A 21793-nucleotide genomic window follows, 5' to 3' on the forward strand; every position below is an offset into this window, starting at 1 on the left:
CTGACTTAGGAAACGCTGTTTTAGATGCTGAGACCCCCTTAAGTGTTACCTTTCCTCCCATATTGGCTTAGAGCCAAATTTGTAGCCTCCTTTTGGCACTGTTTAGGATTTGATGGAATACATTTTGTGATTAAACTCACCTTGGTTCTGTACAATTTCCTCTATTTATTCTGTCTTTTCCTCACCTATATTCAATGTCCTTTGTCGTGCTATACTGTATGTATCTTGAAGGTTGCCCTAAATCCTGTCTGGAACAAGAATGAATATAAATAATTTTAGTAGTGGACAAGGGATAATAACGTGAGCCTGATATAATATAGAGTAAATGTACAATCTCAGGTGATTTGGAGTCTCAAACTAGAGATGAAAATACAAGACCATATACCTCTATAATCAGTTCTATAGGAATAAATGGAAGTGACCGCTATTTTCAGTTAATCCATCTCAATAATCAACAAGCGCGAGGGTGTGTATGCTTTCCTTCTTCCTTTTCTCTTGGGAAAAATACCAGTGCCCTCTAGTGACCAAAATGCACCTCGCATAGTACGCTTCATAAGAGTGATAATAATAACCCGATATTAGAGATAATTTTAAAAAATAAATTTGGGGGCATTGAATCCTGGACCAAGCATGCGATTATCCTACAAATCACGATCGAAAATACTCCTCCTCCTCCTTCCATGTTTTCAAGAGTAAGGAATACACAAAAAATAATTCCTTGCAGAGGACAGAATTTTTTTTTAATCCACTGTTCCCTAAGACTTCCGATCTTTATTTGAACTTCTCTGGAACCCAGATAATAATCTCATTATCCTTATCTTCTAACGCAAATGACTGCGTTTATTTATAGTACGCAGTAGTAATTGAAATTATAGCTACAGAAGCTCTAAAGACTTAGTCATCGGCGGTGGCGGAAATTTACTGTAGCATGCCTGCTTGTGCAACTGTTCAATCCTTTGCATTCCAGCTGCGCGAAGCCCCCAAAGCGACGTCACGCTTGCCCAGGGCACTTTTCCTTCTGTCCAAGCGCGTTCCAGTCTACCCCACAGCCGGGGCGCGCAAGGAAGGGGATCGGTCCGAGCCGCGCCGTTCCCGGTTTGCCTTTATTGCAGACGTGGAAACTCACTCCGCCGGGCCCTAGGTTGTTAGCCCGGGGGGCCCCTTCGCGGCGGAGGATTCAGAAGACCAGCCCAGGCGTGCCCTGCTCCCCAGCCTGCAGGTGGCAATCTCGTCTTTCCGCCGTAGAGGAGTGGAGACCAACTCCAAATGCGCTGCGAGGACTTCCCCACCGCGAGCGCTTGGAATTCGCCGCGGAATTCGACCTAGCCTTCCGGGACCCGCCCCTGGCCCCTGGCCCCGCCCATCTCAGCGGGTCAGCGCGCGGCGATTGGCGGCGGGGCAGGGGCGGAGCTCCGGGAGGTGGACTGAGTGGGCCGGGCCTGGGTCGGGACAAAAGCCTGGAAGCGCCACCGTTTCAGCTCTCGGTTTCTGCGGAGGCCGTGTCAGAAGCCGAAACAGCTGGAGTGCAGCTGGGATTGCCAGAGTGTGCGCTTGTGGGGTTAAGCGTGTGAGGGCTGTGGCGTTCCCGGGTCATCGCCAGCGTACCTTCTCCTGCAGGTAACCGCAGGCTTCGAGGGGCGTCTCCGGCCCTTGGCTTTTGTGGGGAGGCTCTGTCAATAGCTGGAGTGGGAAAAAGGAAGGAAGCTCAGATCTTGGGTATGGTAGGGGCAACTTAGCGGCGAGTCGTGGAAGCAAGGCAGGGAAAAAAATCCAGGTATTGGGCGTGGGAAAGGGAAATGGGGAGGAAGAAGGTGCTGGATACCTGGATGTGTAGAAGGTCCGCTCTTAGGCAAGGGAGGACGAAAACTGGGCGGCGGAAGGTTGCATGCCATGACAGACGGAAGGCCAGGTCTGCAACAGAAAGGACAATCGGGGCGGGAGGATGCAGGGACGCGTGGAAGACGAAGTCTTGGGTTTACGGGGAAGAAAACGTGCGGCCTCAGGAGCTGGAGGACTTGGGCGTGTGCATCGAACTTGGGCGGCTGGGACTGGCGGTGCGGCGAGCTGAATGCGTCCGCCTGGGGATCCTGAAGGGGGGCGGCGAGGGGCGTTCGCTAGGCCACCTGGTGGCGGTCGGGGGCGGAGTGAGGGTGGAGGAAACCACCCCGCCACCGGCATCTCGAGTTCTGGGGGAGGCGTCCTTCGGGCTGCTCCTGGAGCCCGGGTTTTAAAGGTCCCGGCACCTGGGAGGGAAGGGGCGGGCGTGGAGACCAGGAAGGAGAAACCGAGCCAGCTTCGGTTGCAGCCCTCTTGCACAATGGCCCCAAAGACGCATGCAGGCCAAGAGTCCGCTGGTCACAGCGTCCCCTAGGGACGTGCAAACCCCAAGACTAGCTAACGGACGACGAACCCGGGACTCCCCACGGGCGCACCCTACAGTTTGTGCAGAGATATTTACTTTATTTGAAAGGTGCCTGCGGACCTAAAACTGCCCTTTGCCCCCCCTGTGTACACTGAGCACTGTACTTTAAACCAGACAAACCAGGCTGCCTGGCCCGTATTGAAATCAGCTAAATTCTCCTGACAGGAGTGCCTTGTACCTTACCTTTCTCTTCCCTTTCTTGATTTGTTTTAGGAGATAAACTGCACTCAGCTGAGTCTGCAAGATTGAGAGGCGTTGGGGTGATTAGAAGTTGTAAAGGTGAGAATTAGCAATTCCTTCCATTCTTTGATATGGCAATACTGCGTTTAATTGGTCTTGGAGGTCTTGGAAGTAGTCTGAGCCACTGCAAGGGAGTGAGTCAGGAATATTTCCAGCAATAAATTGCACTTGCTTCCTTGTTTCTTTCAGTCTAGTCTTCTCTGCAAGAGACTGGTTTTTTGGGGGGTTTTGCCCAGAAATTAATGTAGTTTATGAATTCATCCCCCCAAAAAATGTGGCTAAAAATTTGGGAATAATGAAAATAAAATTAAACAGGGTGAGCAGCTCTTTTTTCTTAAACTACTTTGTATTAGTCCAGGTTTATTTTCTAGCATTGCACATGTGTGTCAGGAGATTGGAATTCAGCTGCTTTCAGAATAAATGAACTGGCTTGTTGGAAAAGGCCTTCCTTCTGAAGTCAGGGTTTGGGTGGAGACAGAAAATCTGAGGGACTAGGGTAGGAAGTGAATTCAGTGGTGTCTAATGCTTACCGCATGGAATTCAAATCTAGGAGAAATAAAATAGTGTCCTACATTGTAGAAAGCCAGGGTCTACAATAAAGCTTCACTTTTTTAGTGAAAAGATAGTAAAAATGTAATGGATAAGTAACGTGAAGAAAACATGAAATGTTTCAGTTATGCATTATGAAATATAGAAAGATTACTGCAGAAAGTGTTTCAATTGAGAAGAAAATAATTAACTAAAAAACATTATCGCTCATTATTGAAATTTCAAGTATGATGTATAACCTTTTATTAACTGTATTTGCCGTCAAAGAAAAATAGCCATCATAACCCTTGCATAATACTATGTAGGAATATGGCCTCGGAATGTATCAAAACTAAGATAAGTTTGCTGCCTCTTTTTGTTTTGTTTTAAATACAAGGACAGATGTGACAGTGGGATCACCATGACTAAATCATACACTTCAAGCTGTACTTTAAATTGTACTTGAAATTACAAATGGGAAGTAGTTGACTCATTCACACCAGTTTGTTCACTTTTTTTTTCTAGTTGAGTTCCAGATGGTTCCCCAGTAATGGTCTAGGGAACCTCCTAAATACTAACAAGCAGGATCCCAGAGTTAGAAATTGGGAAGTGAAAATGGGCCTAGGGGTTAGGAATATATCCTGGCTTGTGGTGAGGAACTGAAGCTCACAGTCTACTAATCATTACGTTTTAAAATTTAAAGGCCAAATTACTTTAGCTTAACTTTTTAAGAAATACTGTTTACAGGCCTCTTACTTCATAATTTTTTTAGTCAGTTCTCCTGACTTCCAGTCCTCAGCCATAACTTAAAAGAATAAAAGCAATCTGCAGTTATGTTGCTAGGGGGAAAAAAGAAAGTTTCCATTAGAGCACCATGAAAGGGAACCTTTAGCAGGCTCAAGGCCTCCTCTGCCTCTCAGGAAACACGCCTTTCTTTAAGCCTCATCCAAAGGGTGTACCCCTGCCCTCTCTGGGAATTAGATTGATTTGTATCTGGCATCCCCCTACATCCCAAGAAGACACCTCTTCCTGGAACAATTCCAACCCCCTGTCCCACCCACTGGCAGCTTGCCTTTGCCCACTAACAGCCAGAAGAACAGTCCAGGAGTTGGGATACCGAGGACAGGACAGGGGCATGTCCTGGACAGTAGTCCTTCTCTATACGTACAGATTTCTCTAACTGAGAAGTCACTTTGTATTCAGTGTGACATCCCCAATATCCATTATTGTCTCTAGGAAAATATAGTTCCACCTGGAATTCTTCATCTTTCACTTTGAAAAGGACTTAATTAAAGTTTCTTTAAAGTGGGTCGCTAGAACTTGTTGAATCTCCTCAAGGATAGTTGTTTTAACCAAAACAGCCTCTTAAAAGAGGGGAAATAGTAGCACACGTCATTCTGCTCCTCTTGAGGGCCCAGTAAAATGAGGAGTTGGATACAGGTTTTCAAATAAACATGATATTGTGGAAATAATCTCATTTTATAGGACAAACCAACAGTCAAGAATAATGATTACATTATTAAGGGCATGTGACAGGCTCAGGCTCCCCGACCCTCCAGCCGGATGGCCTTGCGAAAGCTTTTTTTTCTTTTAGCAAAGTAGAATGGAAAAATAATTTCCATCTTACAGGGTTGTTGTGAGTGTTGATTCAGAAACCACACAAGAAGCACGTAACACAATGCTTTATACAGCGAACGTATTCAATTCTAATGGTTAATGTAATTGTTATTATTAGCTTTTTATGCAATCATGCTGTTATGAATTGTTCTTTTAGTAGTCACCAAATTGTATTTTGTTTTTACATGGTAATGAGGCAAATGATGAGATATGTATCTTATCATTTTTCCTCTTGAAGGTTTATTGAAGTCAAAATGTCTCAAAAAATCCAAGGCGGTTCTGTAGTAGAGATGCAAGGAGATGAAATGACACGAATCATTTGGGAGTTGATTAAAGAGAAACTTATTTTCCCCTATGTGGAATTGGACCTGCACAGGTAAATGAATCACTCTGCCAAGCAGCGAAGTCAGAAAGCATATGTGATTTCAGGGTATAAGTCGCTTTTTTACATAGATAACCACTGTATCTTGTGTATAAAGCTTTTGGTGAGCTTATATGCAAATGAGTGTGTAACTGGTGTGCCCCTGGTGCAGAAAGCCAAACTCTGACAGTAGGTGTTTGCAGCAAAGTAAGGGTTTATTTGCAGGGCGCCAAGAAGGGAGTGGGAGACAAGTCTCAGATCCACTCCAAATTCGTCTTTGATTTGGGGTTGTTTTTAAAGGGGAAGAACTGAGAAGCTTGTGAAATTTCTGTGACATATCTTAAATGTTAGTTTCAGTGGGTCAGGATGTGTCCTGTTTACCTTCTCTGGCCAGGTGGTTCATGGCTTGGGGGTCTGTTAGCTCATCTTGACCTGGAGAAACAACCTGAGTTTGTAGTATCTGATGATATCTACAACAGCAATTTTAGTCATTAACAATGTTGTCTATAATAGCAATTTCAGTCATCTGATTCTGGTTGATTAGTGTTAAATTAGCACAGGATTGAGGTCAGAGGAGATGAGCAAGGGGATAAAGTTTCAGATAGAGAGATTAATCATAAACTCAGTAAGGGAATTCGATTTTAGGGGGACTGGGCTTCAAATATATATGCAAATGAATCTTCTATTTTAATTTTAACATAATACTAGAAACACTGAACTTGTCATTTTTCAGAAGAGAAGAATTATGATGGCAACAAAGTAATTCTCGGGTCTTTCCAAGCCTCTATTTCCTGTGAGGGTTTTATTTGTAATAAATCAGTGGCCAAGAGCAGCTCCAGGTATTATTTGCGGAGGGGAAAATAATAGAGCTACATCCTCTGTTAATCGGTAAAGAATGTAGTTAACACAATTTTGTCCTTTCAGAAGGTTAGTGTATTTTCTGTCACTCTACTTAACTAGTCAGTGGGCGTTGCTACCTTTTCATTCCTTGTCTTTTACCCTTTTCATACAATTGTAGCACAGAAAGAATTCTTGACATTATCTAATACAACCCCGACCTTTCAGAAGTTCCCTAAGCCATTTGTGTCCTGGAGATTGGAGCCTTTGCCCTGTATTAAAAGCATTTGGAGACAGATATGAAAATCTCTATGGAATTCTTTCATTTTTTTTTCCTCCTATGTTTTTCATACATTTGCTCATGCTCCTTGAACATTTGGACTAGGTAGAGACAGAATTTTCACAGGGGTGGAGTGGCTGAAGACTGGCAGGGTAATATGTTGAACAACACGTTTCAGCCAAACTATTGGCAACTGTAAGTGTGTTTGCCTTGACCCAGAATTATTCCTCAGACTGTCCGAGGACCTGTTATTTGCTTGGGTATAGACATTTAATTCACATGTTGTCATTAAATGCCCTTTTTAATTATTCTAAGCCTAAGGTGTTGATAATATCTATATTGCAGCCATGAGAGGGAGGGAGCAAATATCTGCAGAGGTCCACCAAACACACAGGAAATGACACTTTAAAAACATCATCCAAGTTGTTAAAGAAGCATTTTACAAACACTTTACATGACAATAGGTGAACTTGCAGAGCTCTTCCCAGTATAGTAGCTGCAAAGATGCTTTTGAGCTGCTTAAGTATAGAGGCATAAGGAGTTTTAAAGGACAGTCATTATGCCTAGAAGGCAAAGAGTCACTGGCTAAAGACTAAAGAATTTTTGGAGACTTAAACAAGTGTAAGTTGTTCCAAAATTGCTATTATTATTACATGATTGGTTCTTTTTGAGGGGAGTGGAGCGATTCATTTGTTTTATTTTCTGTTGGCTAGGCAGTAATCGAGGCCATTTATTCATTCTTTTCGCTTAGAAATGTTAAGAAGAGAAGCAAAAAATCCACTAATTTGCTGGCAGTTTCTTCTGATGGAAAATGTTTCCTATGAACATAAATACTGCTGACCACACTGCTTGTTTGAGTTAGGAGTAGACATTTATAGATATTGAGCACTCCCTAAACCATAAGATAAGAAAGTCAGTGGCTTTGTAAGTGTCGATGAAAAAAAAATTAACCAATAATCGATCTAAGAAAGAAATGGAAAATTTTATTCATGCCAACTTGAGGATTATAACCCAGGAGACAGTCTTTCAGAAAGCTCTGAGGACTGTTCTGCCCGCTAGAGGTCAAAGAGCAGTTAAGTAAGTTTTTGAATGAAGGGTTGTACGTCAAATGATGTATTGACAGTTTACACACAATCCGCATCTGTGCGTACAAAGCAAGTAGTGGGTCATCATGACCCCTTACAAGACTAAGAAGGAAGGATATCTCCTAAGGAGGTCTGCTTAATGCAAATGCACGATACACCCTCAAGGGGAGGGAGGAAGCCAAAACAGTCAAAGCACTTTGGAATTATTTTTATTTGGAAATACACTGTAAGATTGGATTCCCTTTTCCATTTCCATCACAAGTTGGGATATCTAAGGAAAGGAAAATACAGGAACTAAAGGGAGAAATCTAGAGGCTTAATGGTTCAGCAAGTTTTGAAAGCTGAAAAAATTTGGAAAATTTTTAAAGCCTTGGAGAACAAAATAAACTGTTCATTACTGTTTTGTTTTTCCTGCTTTTGACAAACTATTACATACTTTAAATAACGCTTTACAGTCTTTTTCTATACTTCACGGACAACCAGCATTCTTTCCTGCTCTGAATAACCTGCAGTCTGGGTGTTGGTGTGTATTAAGCTATAATTCACTGGGGTATATAAAACCACTGCTGGATTCCATTACTTATTCTATAAACTGCAGGCTTGTTTCCAGAAGAAAGAGATTTGCCCAAGGTTTAGGGAAAGTTTCTTCATATGACTAATTGTCATTAATGAAGAGGTCATTAGCTTTTTCTGGCAGTGTCCATCTCATCTGTAACTCCCAACACTTCAATGCCAAAATACTAGAAACCCTTTAAACCCTCTGACCCCTTTAGTTTTAGAGCACAATATTTACTAAGGGAAAATTAATGTTCGGGCTTGCATTCTTATGTTAATCGTGCAGCGGAAGGCAGTCTGCAGAAAGGTGGCTGGTGTGATATTATTGCCTCTATGGTGAGGAGCAGGCAGCAGGGCAGAGCGCAGTGGTTTCCATTTAGTTTCCTTCTAGACAGCTTCCCACAACACGGGGAGGCATGCGTGGCCTAGCAGTCCAGCCTTTCTTGGTGCTTTTTTTTTAGTTGGCAGCCATCTTCTGTGTCTAGGATACACTAATGCTAAAACTTGGCAGATTTGGGTACATATGGAGTCTTCACTTTCTGCAGGGCAGGCCGTGCATGCCATCACCATGCACAGAGTGGTGCATGGGGATAGAATAGGAGTACCCTCAATCTCCTGTCGGTTTGCCTGGAAAGTTACGCTTACAGTTTTTCCCCTCCCAGCTATGATTTAGGCATAGAGAATCGCGATGCCACCAATGACCAGGTCACCAAGGATGCTGCAGAAGCTATAAAGAAGTACAACGTTGGTGTCAAGTGTGCCACCATCACCCCCGATGAGAAGAGGGTGGAGGAGTTCAAGTTGAAACAAATGTGGAAATCACCAAATGGCACCATCCGAAATATTCTGGGTGGCACTGTGTTCAGAGAAGCTATTATCTGCAAAAATATCCCCCGGCTTGTGAGTGGATGGGTAAAACCCATCATCATAGGTCGTCATGCTTATGGCGATCAAGTAAGTGGTGTTGGCATAACTTGATTTTCCATATTCTTTTTCCACGGGCTTTGACTGCCCAGCAGTTCTGATTTATATGTGCTTTATTCTTATCTTTACTTTATCTTATCTACTCCCATTAATTGAGGTACAGAATTGAGAAATGAATGTATGTATACATTTAGATAAAAGTAAATACAGATAAACTTACAGATAGGTACCTGTCTCAACACAAATGATTTTTTTCAGGCATGTTTTTTTCTTCCTTATCTTTTTATTAGATTAAACCATATGATGTAGACATTTTTATTTAGATAATTTCCTGTGGTTCGGCCAAATCAGTGATTCAGCCAAACCCTGTGGCTGTACAGTAAGGTCCCTTTACAGGTTTTTTGGTGTTTGTTTTATTTTGCTTCGCGTTTTAAAAAAATTCTGTTTGTTTTAATTGCAGTGCCTGAGTCCCACCCTACACCAGCTAAATCTGAATTCCATGGCATTTTAAAGCTCCCCAGGTGATTCTAATGTGCAGACAGAGTTGAGAACTACCAAAGATTATATTAAACATGATTGTTTCATGCATAAAAGGAAAAACTGACTCAGTAGTTGAAAACAGTCTCTTTAAAACATTCCCTTCCTGCTTGGGAAAAAAAAAGTATAGTTTCTGTACTTCTATACAAGTAGGCTTGTTGCCAAATTAAACAAAAATTGCCAACTAAACAAAATAAAAGTTCCGTGTTGAAACTGAAGTTTTAGACTTTCATAGAAAGCAGCTTATGTCTTAAAAGAACCTTAAAAACAAGACTCCTGATGCTGACACCCAGAGGCTTTGATGTAGCCGTCCTTAAAAATAGTATGGATAGAGCAGACCACTCTCCGTTCCTGGGGGCAGGGTCACCAGGTCAGTCCTTGAGGGGTAGTTCACTTTGTTCTACTGTATGGCTCAGACTATCCCTTCATCCTGGCCAGTCCCTTCACAGATACCTCTCGGAGGCCCAGGAGAGGGGATGTAGATGGGAGTGCTACAAGCTCACTAATCCTGGGAACACCACTCTTAAGTTCTTACGAGTTCAATAATGTCCTTTTCCTTTCTTTTTTTTTTTTTAATTATTATTTTGGCATCAATCACCTGGAAGAATGGTCATTCTATTTATTAAAGTCTAGATTGAAAATTCCAAACCTCTAGAAAGCATTTATTGTACTTTTGTGCCTCGGTTTCTGCCTTTTGAGAAATGGGAATCAATTACCACCCATAGTGAAGGACTTTATATGTCAGAAATATTCTGCATAGAGTAGATATTTAATCTGTATCGTTATCTGACAGCTTTTCTACCAGCTGTCATTAGTATTATTCTACACAAACGTAGACAAATAGGTTTGGCTGGCATCGGCTGGTACCTGACTCTGAAAGTATTCTAATCTAAGCCATTGAAGAAGATACAAGGCAGCAAAGATTGACATAAGCCTAGTGTGGGCTGGGCACATTTTCCATACCCATGACAAAGGTAGCTGTCCTCCAAAGGCCCTTTCCTAAGGGTCATCAGCCTGTTGCAGCTACTTTCAGAATGATGGCTTCATGTGGACAGGTCCTGGACTGGGCATTAGTAACAGTGATTACCATGAAGAGACCGAGTCCTGAAGGTCCAAGGACCAGATCCCGAGTCTTTTGACCCTAGATGCATTATTTCCACTACATCGCAGTTCCTCCCTTGTAAGATTGATGGAAGAATCAAATGAGGTAATAAGGGATACAAGTTAATCACTTACAGTATGTCATATAGTGAGAACCAGGCATTGGCATTGGCATCATCGTCTTCAGTGCTACGGCTAGTATATTATCTCCCTATAGGAAGACTTCCTTGACCTCCAGGTTATAGTCATTCCTCTTCCTCTGTCTTCCAATAGCATTTTTTATCTGTGCCCCCTTTTGACATTTGAAAGCTCTAATGTTACTTCTTTTGTATGTCTTTGCTAGGTCGTAAGCTTCATAAGGGGAAATACTTTGTTATTCTCTCTCATACCCATATCTGAACTCAGAAAACTGCCCCATGCATGGTAGGCGCCTGATAAATATTGATTTCTAATGTGTACTACCACTAACTAGCTAGGACAGTTTTGGGTTTTTGTGGGGGGGTTTTTTGTTTTTGTTTTTTTAATATACCTTTTTTCCCCCATACAGTACAGAGCAACTGATTTTGTTGTCCCGGGGCCTGGAAAAGTAGAGATATCCTACACGCCAAACGATGGATCCCCCAAAACGACATACCTGGTACATAATTTCACAGGTATGTTTAAGTCCACCATGAGCTACATCTTTCATTTTTTTAGCAGATCATTTAGACAGCGTTATTACTGGTTTTTTAAAGTTCTGTGAAAATTGTGTGGCTGCCTAAAAATACAACCTGAATCTACAACATTTCCATAGGACTCAAAATCAATGCCATGGCTTCCTGTGGCATTGCTAAAGGCATGCAAAGAACTAGCCACTTAATTGGAAATGCATATAGATAATTGGAAATGCAAGTAGATAATAATGCGTCTCTCTTAAAACATGGAGGGAAGGTTGACAGGAGTCTGTTGTGCGCAAAGTGTACAAATTAAACATTAATAGCCCCAAATCGCCTGTCATGTAATCCTGCCCTTTGGCTCTGTTAGGGTTTGTATTTGAAAATGGCTGCATTATTTATTTGCTGAAGTTTTCTTGTCCTTCTGAGTATTTGTTCTGTGAAAGTGGAATGTTTTTTTTTTTGCCTCTTCTTTCCCCCCATCCTGCTGCTTCTAAGGTCCATTATGGCAAATCCCTCCCAAAAGCTGTTGAAGGAACAGAGGACCCTCTTTCTCCACTGTTAAGGTTGCTAAAAGCACTCACACAAACAAAACCTCAAAACTTACCTAGCTGTTGTTTTCCTTGCCTCCTCTAAATCAAATCGTTTTAATGGAATCTAGTTCTGCCAGTTTCAGCAGCTCTAACATCCTCAGCCCAAGCTGGCCCTGGGCAGTGGCACAGATTCAAGTTCTAGCTTTCAGTAATAACAAAGTTCAAACAATAAGAGCTGTGAAACACCAGTGATTACATGGAGCGTAATTATTTCTACCAATGACAGAATGAACTTTCAGTATCCGTCAGAAAATTACAAGAATTTTCATCCAGTATTTGAAATGCAAAGTTTTCTCAGTAGCTAAGGATTGAGTTCACACTTAGAGTTTAAAAAACATGCTTGAAATTTTTAAAGTATGAAAGGAGAGTTTAAAAATTATTCACCTCTTGAGTGTATTTCTGGTTCGTATCAGTAGCTTTTGGTACTTCAAGAACTTTAGGATCCTAAAGACCATGTTTTTCTCATTTATGTTGCCCTTTCAGAACAAGTTAGAATGTCCTTACCTAGAACTGACTTTCCTCCGATTATGTGTCTCAGGAACTCATGGAATATTGAAGTCTGAAGCCTGGACTCAGACATGAGAGCTGGGAATTGGGTGTTTTGGGGGTGGTGGGTGTATATATAGACTTGTTACAACTATACCCTGTTTACCTTTCTTTTTTCCCTCATTGTTGTCCCCCCACAGAGGGTGGTGGTGTTGCCATGGGGATGTACAATCAAGATAAGGCAATCGAAGATTTTGCACACAGTTCTTTCCTGATGGCTCTGTCTAAGAATTGGCCTTTGTATCTGAGCACCAAAAACACTATTCTAAAGAAATATGATGGACGTTTTAAAGACATCTTTCAGGAGATATATGACAAGTAACTACAGTTCTTTTTCTTCTTTTTTGTCACATAAGCTGGCATTTATAATATAGAATTTGTATGCTTATCCCTTTGATTGTGGGACAAATTGAGTGAAAATCATCACTATCCCATTAAGATAAGGACAAAACTGAGATTTAACAGGAGTGAAACGAAACTCTTGAATTGCTTTTAGAAGGGAAATGTGTTCTCAGATAAAGGCCCCACATTTATTTTCTTCAGGGCCAGAGTTATTTAATGTGTGAGTAAAGGTACCCTGTTAGTGATAGAAAGTTCTGATTTTTCATGGGTGTGAGTTTGAGTTTGGGCCCATTTCCATTCTTTCTGAAGCCCACTGCTATGATTTAAAACTCTGCTTTTGGGAATTCCCTGGTGGTCCAGTGGTTAGGACTCCACGCTTTTACTGCCGAGGGCAGGGGTTCAATCCCTGGTCCGGGGAACTAAGATCCCATAAGCCGTGGGCCAAAAAGTTTAAATTAATTAATTAATTAATTGATTGATTTTATTGAAAATAAATAAATAAAATAAAACTCTGCTTTAGTGGAGTCATTGGAACTTAAGTCTACATTTATAACAACTTTGAGTTCAACACTACCTGAGCACTTGTTGACTTTTAAGATGGCATCCCTCCCTTTTAGATACAAGCATTCAGGCCAGGGCTAGGATTTTAGGTATCTTTCCTGAGACATTTTAATTCCTCCTTCTACTACCTATCTATATCAAACCTAGAAGCTGTCCTAGTTTCCTGAATGATATTGAGCAGTAAAGTAGTCTTTTTCTCCCCGATTACATTCTTAAAGTAAGCTGAATCTCATGAATCTCATTAGTGGTGTATTGAAATCTGTAAAAGTAGTACTTGGAACACTCCACCGTCTTGCTTAATTCTCACATCTCTGCAGAGTGGATGAAATCATCCTTACAGAAGGGGAAATTGGGGTTTCACAACTAGAAAATGAGTGGGCAGAGATTTGAGCCCATGTCTGTCTGGTTCCCAAATTTGTGTTGCTTCAACTAAAATGTGCTGCTTCCAACCCCACCCCGACTCCTTTGGAGAGGCACATGGTATCCCAACAAAACCAGTTTTCTTTGTCCGTTGTTCTCTTTTCTTTCTTGTTTCTCAGGCAGTACAAATCTCAGTTTGAAGCTCAGAATATCTGGTACGAGCACAGGCTCATAGATGACATGGTGGCCCAAGCTATGAAATCAGAGGGAGGCTTCATCTGGGCCTGTAAAAACTATGATGGGGATGTGCAGTCGGACTCCGTGGCCCAAGGTAAGGAGCTGGAGAACCAGGTGGAGGTGGGCTTGGCCTGCAGCAGACAAGTCGTGCCCTGCTAGCTCTCTGGCGCAGGAAGGGGGATTCTATAGCCCTTTGCTGCTAAAAGTCATGAAATGTGAACACCGCAAGGCGTCCAGGTCCATCTTCTCAGCTGACAGATGAGGAAATTAAGCTCAGACTGGGTAGGCGACTTCTGGCAGGGACGAGACTCCCGGCTCCAGCCTCAGAGGCTGACACAGCTCATGTCTCAGCCCTTTCCCCGCTTGAAGCTTCCCTGCCTCCAACGGTAGCCCGATCTGAAAACCACTCCCCACCCTTATCTGCCTTCTGATGAGAACGTAGAAAGCTAGGGGACTCAGGCAAGGAGGGCCCAGGGTTGTGTCCTAAGCGAGGGGCCTCCCTCTGAGAGCCCATTCATCTGGAGACAGTTACAAATCATGCCCCTTTTGCCAGCCTTGGCGGCTCTTCTGTCACCACGTAAGACACATGTGTTTACTGCTTAGCTCAAAACACACAGAATTGAGCAAAGAAGCCCCGGGCTCTTCACAGAAATTCCAGGAACCAGGAGCTTCATGCCAGAGATAAGGACCAAATGAGCAAAAATGCTCCCTTCCCTGATTTCCTCGGCACCAAGTTGCCCTCCAACTTCAGTTACTCAGGGTAGCTGTATAAACTGAATTTCCCCCGATGAATGTTTGTGGTAGCTTTTATTATTATGTTTGCTTTTCCCCAGGAAGTACTACTTTTTCTTTCTCTTATGAAAAGTTAATCATCTCCTATCAGTTTGAAAATCAGTAAATACGCCTGGTTAAAGATAACTTTTATGTCAGATAAATGAGTTACCCAGTTCTCCTTCTTTACCCTCCTTCTGTTTCTCTTAAGTCCTCACAATCGTTTGTATTGAATGCAGCAGAGGAAGGAGTGTTGCTTTGTGGTGCGTAAAAAAGCTTCCTGGTAATCAGAGTTCTTAGAAAGGGACCCAAATCATTCCATCATTTCTAAATGTCCTCATGGCAATAAGAAGAGGGTATCTGGAGGGATATATCCAATGTAATTGTCAAGTTATGGAGGTTCAAAGGACTTCAAAATAGGAATGTGGAATTGCAGTGTCCAGCAGTGCACTGATAAGATACCTGGAACCAAGGCTCTGTGTCTGAGCAGCGCCTTTAGATAAAGGTGAACTCAACGTAGCTAAACAGATTAAAAGGCAGCCGAGCTGTTCTTACATTCATTCTTCTCTAGAGGCATGAACTACTTTGGACTCACACCAAACATTTTATTTCTGTCCTCAGTTTTGACAGTGGTACCAACTAGTGTCTCCTAATATAAATAGATAGACACATTCACCATGGATATGGCCCTAACCGTCTCCAATAAATGAATATTTGAGACTCTACTAAAGCCTCATACCAACACAGTGATAGGAAAGGAGCTGCTAATTCAGCACAGAAATTGCCATTGTACTCAATGATGAGTTTAAAAAGGGTTTATTTACTTACTCTCAAACAAACAAAGTAACAGCCTATTATAAATTCGCATTATTAACTCCACAGGTGTTATTGGGAGGTAGCAAAACTGGAGAAAAGTGTTCTTTGAATTCAAGTGTAAAAAAAGAAAAAAGAAGAAAAGAAAAATCAATTGTATGGACTTAAAAGTTGTAATGTGGTTCTCTGAATAGGAAACCACAGAATAGAGTCGTTCTGGGGAGGCTGTGAAAGAGCAGGGGCGAGTGGGAGGTGCTTGGATCCATCCCATTTTGTGTGTGTGTGTTTTTATTTATTTATTTATTTTATTTATTTATTTTTGGCTGCATTGGGTCTTTGTTGCTGTGCGTGGGCTTTCTCTAGCTGTGGAGAGCAGGGGCTGCTCTTCGTTGCAGTGCGCGGGCTTCTCATTGCGGTGGCTTCTCTTGTTGCAGAGCACGGGCTCTAGGCGCATGGGCTTCAGGAGTTGTGGCTCACGGGCTCTGGAGCGCAGGCTCAGTAGTTGTGGCGCACGGGCTTAGTTGCTCCGCAGCATGTGGGATCTTCCCGGACCAGGGCTTGAACCCGTGTCCCCTGCATTGGCAGGCAGATTCTTAACCACTGCGCCACCAGGGAAGCCCCATCCCATTCTGTTTTTAATCAGCTTTCTTCTCCCAGTCCCACATGAGCCTGTGAGCAGCTTGATGGCAGGAGACAACTCATTAATCTTTATTTTCCTGGAACAGCAGAGTATCTGCACGTAAGCATGACAGTAATATATTGAGTTCTTACTCTGTGGCGGGTACTAGTCTAAGGAATAGGAATATGTATTCTCTTCATATATATTCACGAACATATGCATATTCATCTAATTCTCACAACAACCCTATGAAGTAGGTGTTTCTACTATTCCCATTTTACAGGTAAGAAAACTGAGCCACAGTAGTTAGGGAGTCACGGAACTAGGGTGGAATGCAGGCAGTCAGACCATGAGTTCTTCGTCATGGAGCAGGTGCCTCTGAGGTAGATAAGTGAGGAAAAAGCACAGCCTTTTCTGAAAGGCAGAAGAATTATTGGTGACTCCATGCGCTCATGTTTATTTTGCTCACTGAAACCTGTCAAGACGAAGTCATTTTCTCTCATCTCTGGGAGACCCAGTGCTCTTCATGCAGTTGAATCCCATACTTCATGTTCTGCCACTCATAGGTTATGGCTCTCTTGGCATGATGACCAGTGCGCTGGTTTGTCCAGATGGCAAGACAGTAGAAGCAGAGGCTGCCCACGGGACTGTAACACGTCACTACCGAATGTACCAGAAAGGACAGGAGACATCCACCAATCCCATTGGTAAGATAGTGTTTGCTACTACATTGATTGCCAACCAGAATAGAAATCTCCAAAGGAGCTCAGACGTGTTCCTTTGGCTGCCCAATGCCTTGTGTATAAAATCATCACCAAACAGCTGATTTGCTCTACTCATAAGAACTGTTTTAATATGTTTCTTAAAATATACACAATATGTGCTTTTCCAGTTTGTGGGAGAATATTCATTACAGCGAAGAATGTTATCAACAAGCATTTTCCTTTTCCTCTGCTGCAGTGAAATGTCACATGTAGCTAAGAATCTAAAGCCACATTGTTAGATCCTTTTAACTAGGTTTTAGGGATAGCACTTTAAAAACAGATTATAGCCTGGAAAGAGGAGAAGAGACCAATATAGACAAGAGGTAGAAGAGATTGTGACCTTTTCCAAATTCGTAAATGCCTTAAGTGTCATGTATTCCTACCCTGAATATGTGCTTTCTTAAAGGTCTAACAAAATCCAAAACACTTCCTCTACAAAAATGCAGGTTTTTTTAAAAGTTTCAATTTGGTAAAATGTTTCCAACTTTCCTAAAACTTAACAGCTCATGCAGATAGCATCCAATGAAGTCGGTTACCTAAACAAACAAACAAAAAAAATGTTCTATTTTGGGGAACTGAGGCACTTGGGAATATTTCTAACCAGTGTGATTGAAGTGTGCTTTTTTTTTTTCTCCCTCTCTTTTAGCTTCCATTTTTGCCTGGACCAGAGGCTTAGCCCACAGAGCTAAACTTGATAACAATAAAGACCTCAGCTTCTTTGCAAAGGTTTTGGAAGAAGTCTGTATTGAGACCATTGAGGCTGGCTTCATGACCAAGGACTTGGCTGCTTGTATTAAAGGTTTACCCAAGTAAGTATAAGATGCCCTAAGCTCTGTGATCAAATTACCATTTATCCTCACTGGACTCAAAATATCAAGTGCTTTTTGGAGTTGCATGAATTAGTATTTGTCATCTGGTTCAGGAGTCAGCAGACATCTGTAAATTGTCAGATAATAAACATTTCAGGCTTTGTGGAACATACGGCAATTATTGAACTTTGCCTCCATGGCAGGAAAGCAGTCAGTGGTGACACAAAAGCTAATGGGTGTGGCAGTGTTCCAGTCAAACCCTGTGTACAGAACTGGGCTGCAGCCCAGACTGGGTTCATGGGCCAAGCTGTAGTTTGCTCACCCCTGATCTAGTTACAATCAAGTGGGTGGCAAGGTTCTGCTTAATTTAACAAGAAAATTATAAGCATTTAGAAACAAAGGGACCCCCAAGACTATTTTATTCCACCTCTTTATTTTCTTCAATTTACAGTAAGAAAAGTAAGCAGTGCAGGTATAAGATGTCCGGTTTATCATAGTCCCTTCCTTAAGTATCTGTAACCAGCAGTCAGATACTTGAGGGCCCATGTATCGCCCAGGACTTTTTTGAGAACATGGTAGCCTGTATCCCAGCTGGATCAGCTGCTGATCAGGAATTCCTCCCTCAAAGTTGGCTACTATGACTCACATCAAGAAACAATACTAAAATTTAACGCCAGTCCCATGTCCCATCCATGTGTCCTCAGAGATCTCTGTTAGGGCTCAGTATACCTCAGTAATGGGGATACACTCCATCACTACATCTTTCTCATCTTAAATTTCCCGCAAGAATACAGTGTTTGAAATGTTCCTATGGGTGCCAAGCCAATTTGAATAGGCACCTATTAGCAGGATTAGATAGCCAGTCCATTGTCTTTTGCTTTTTTTTTTTTAGAAGATTTTTTTTTTTTTTTTTTTAAGGAATGTAGTTTATTTATTTATGGCTGTGTTGGGTCTTCGTTTCTGTGCGAGGGCTTTCTCTAGTTGCAGCAAGCGGGGGCCACTCTTCGTCGCGGTGCGCGGGCCTCTCACTATCTTGGCCTCTCTTGTTGCGGAGCACAGGCTCCAGACGCGCAGGCTCAGTAATTGTGGCACACGGGCCTAATCGCTCCGCGACATGTGGGACCTTCCCAGACCAGGGCTCGAACCCGTGTCCCCTGCATTGGCAGGCAGATTCTCAACCACTGCGCCACCAGGGAAGCCCTGTCTTTTGCTTTTTAAGTAAGACAAAGGTAGAAATAAGAGCACTAAAGCTTTTCTTTTTTTTTTTAATGTGAAAAGAAGTGATGAAATTGTCTTTTATTTTCAGCTTATAAATTATATATCTATATAATTCAAACAATTCAACAAAAAAAGGCTAAGGTAGCTGGATATTAGATAAATAAGCAACAACAAAGTAGCTTTTCCTTACACCACCAATAAACAAAAATGGAAATGGAAGAACCATCACATTCACGGAGCAAAACTATTTTTTTTCAAATATTTGAAAAACATATTTGAAATATTCTATTTATGATAGCATCAAAAAGAATAAAATACTTAGGAATACATTTTTTACAAAAGGTTTTTTTTGAGGACATGTGACATTTTGTGGGGATATGAGTAAAAGCATGACTGTACCTGGATATGCTCTGTTATTTTTAAGAATGAGGAATAAGAAGTGAGATGATTTCAGTGTCCCAGGCATTAGTCTGAATGAAGCTCTGGGGCAGTTTCACCCTCAGAGCTACATGGCCAGGAACCTTCTGTGAGTGTGTGTGTGGCCCAGCCTCTGCTCAGACTGCCTGTAACCTGGGTTAGCCCCTTGAACCTTGAACGCAGTCATTGGCCATAAACTTACAGCTTGTTCATATTAATCAGTTTCCTTCTAGAAAGAAATAGAATGTTACTTTAAGTAGCATGTCTTGGACTTTTCCTCTACCTGCCACCAGATCAAAGACAAACTAAATCTCCTTCTTTTCTTTTTCCTCTGCTATTAGTGTGCAGCGTTCTGACTACTTGAATACATTTGAGTTCATGGATAAACTCGGAGAAAACTTGAAGACAAAACTAGCTCAGGCCAAACTTTAAGGTCATCCCTCGTCTTTGGAGGATGTGTGTTTTTGGTAACTAGGTCCACCGGTTTACATTTTTCTCTATAACACTCAAGAGTAAAGGCAAAATCAATTCTGTAATTTGTTTAGAAGCCAGAGTTTATCTTTTCTATAAGTTTACAGCCTTTTTCTTATCCATACAGTTATGCCACCTCTGTGAACGTGGCAGGGGACTTTTTTTAAATCTTATTTTATTTTCTACTAGTAGCCTAGGAATTACTTTTAGTGTCCATTTGTATTCACTGTCACTTTTCTTCATGTTCTGATATAAATGACCAAAATGAAGAGTGCTTGGAAGAGTAAACTATAGCCACGGTACTATTCCCTAAAATTGTATAAAGTAGAAATTCATTCCCTTTCCCACTTTCCATGGCCTGTGGCACTGGGTGGATTTGATTTAACAGATGTCCCATTATGTGAGGTAGAAGCTGTACGTTAAACTTGCGCATGATTTGGAATGAAAAGCATGGCTGTAACTAAAAGGTGTTGAAGACACAGTCATCCTTGTAAAGAGCTCTAGCTGAATGTTTCAAAAATACTACATATTTTTGAGCTCACTGGAGAATCCAGAATAAATACTAACTGGGGGTTTGTCCTCTGTGTTTGTCTCCTCCTCCTCGCCTTGTGTGGCCTAAGTATTATGCTACCCTGAACAGCGTATTTCATCCACGTGCAATACTACAAGCTGCACCTTTCTCGGACTTCTGCTGACCTGTTTTATTTCCTTTATATAAATGTGATTTTTCAGAATTTGATTGTAAACACTATTCTAGACCTGTTCTTAATCTAAACTATCAATTTTAATTAAAATTAAGTGCTGATGAGTAGTCTTCTGAGTTTTTATTTATCAAGTATACTTCAGTTGCCAGGCTAGGTCCTAGCCATAGGAATTTGATTTTAAAAAGTCTCTGTCCTCAAGGAGTTTACTGAGGGGAAAATGGATAAGTAAACAGACAGTAAGATGTAGATTCTACAGTGAAAGGGAAAGAAGACCAAAGAGAACAAAAGGGTAATAATGGAATATTAGGGAATTGAGTCTATGCATATGCTAAGGGGTTTAGGTATTATTAGCACGTAAGTTAATAGGGAGCCAGTTAAGACTTAGGAAGGGAGGGACGTGATCATATTTTCATTTAAAAAAATAGCACTCTGGGCAGCTTTTATGAAGAATGGATAGTAGTGGAGTGAGGCAGGGAGTAGTGGGCACAACTGAGGAAGGAAGACCAGTTACAAGGTGGGAAAAGGTGAAGATCTCAACTGGGACAATGGCGCTGAAAGTAGAGAGAACGGGGTGGATCCTGAGAAATGAAAGTGGAATGGATGGGGATTGGGGGATCCCAAGATATGTGAGGGTTGAGGGAAAGAAACAAGTCAGAGATTTCCCAAATTTCTGACTCCATACCTGGAGAAAGGTTGGTCCACATCCCAACATTATCTGTATTTGGGGGAAGAAAATTGAGGCTTGAGAGGAGTTTTGATCAAGCTGACACGATACATCTGTGGCCATTTTGGCCTGGAATCCAGGAATCCTTATAGCTGAGCTAGGGCTCTTTCTACTATACCAGCATACGTTCAGGTTTGGATGGAGGGGGAAAGCATCCCGTGAAACAAAATGGTGGCGTTGGATTGGTTGATCTTAAATAGTCCTTCCAGCACTCATCCTGGGAGTCAATCAGATGAGTTCGTGACACCAAACCCCACTCTGAACGATGTCTGTCAGGATCAGCATTTGACCAAGAACCAGTTAATGTTCTAAAATAATCAGCAAATGAACAGATGCTGACCAATACATCCAGAAGCTAATGGTTTATTTTGTAACTAGAGGATCAGAATTGTTGGCCTGGAAAATGACTGGTGCTTAGCATAACACTGAAGGCAGCAGGATCCAGGGACAGAGAAGATGAGAGTTTGAAATTCTCTGTATTGCAAGTATCGTTTCTTAGGTAAAATTTCTAACTGAAAATATTTAAGATCTAATCTTAATTAGAATCACAGCTGCCTGTGTTCTTGCCCGATACAATCTTTCTGAGACACTTCTGACAAGTCATTTCCCATCTTCCATTTGAATATTTACCTAATAAAAATTTCCCCAAAATTCAGGGTTTTATCTCTTCCTGTGAAGAAGGAAATAAGATTAGAAAGCAACAT

The 21793-nt window shown here is 41.8% G+C and overlaps 1 protein-coding gene across 1 annotated transcript; it reads left to right on the forward strand.

Annotated features, from left to right (window-relative positions):
• The first annotated feature begins 1464 nt into the window (after positions 1-1464).
• On the forward strand, positions 1465-20472 carry IDH1 (isocitrate dehydrogenase (NADP(+)) 1). Its single transcript, XM_068544569.1, has 10 exons — positions 1465-1617; positions 2636-2701; positions 5046-5183; positions 8588-8879; positions 11035-11140; positions 12420-12597; positions 13722-13873; positions 16549-16689; positions 17393-17555; positions 19532-20472. Exons 3-10 carry the CDS (start codon positions 5062-5064, stop codon positions 19620-19622), a joined length of 1245 nt encoding a protein of 414 aa, XP_068400670.1. The 5' UTR covers positions 1465-1617; positions 2636-2701; positions 5046-5061; the 3' UTR covers positions 19623-20472.
• The last annotated feature ends 1321 nt before the right edge of the window (positions 20473-21793 follow it).

This window comes from Eschrichtius robustus, chromosome 5, assembly GCF_028021215.1.
Source record: "Eschrichtius robustus isolate mEscRob2 chromosome 5, mEscRob2.pri, whole genome shotgun sequence".
NCBI lineage: Eukaryota > Metazoa > Chordata > Mammalia > Artiodactyla > Eschrichtiidae > Eschrichtius > Eschrichtius robustus.

What these genes read in the sequence shown, in the direction of transcription:
- IDH1 (XM_068544569.1), top strand. Translation starts at nt 5,062, where the DNA reads ATGTCTCAAAAAATCCAAGGCGGTTCTGTAGTAGAGATGCAAGGAGAT. An exon ending in CCTGGTACATAATTTCACAG is followed by an intron (nt 11,141 to 12,419) that starts GTATGTTTAAGT and finishes GTCCCCCCACAG; the next exon opens with AGGGTGGTGGTGTTGCCATG. An exon ending in GTCGGACTCCGTGGCCCAAG is followed by an intron (nt 13,874 to 16,548) that starts GTAAGGAGCTGG and finishes TGCCACTCATAG; the next exon opens with GTTATGGCTCTCTTGGCATG.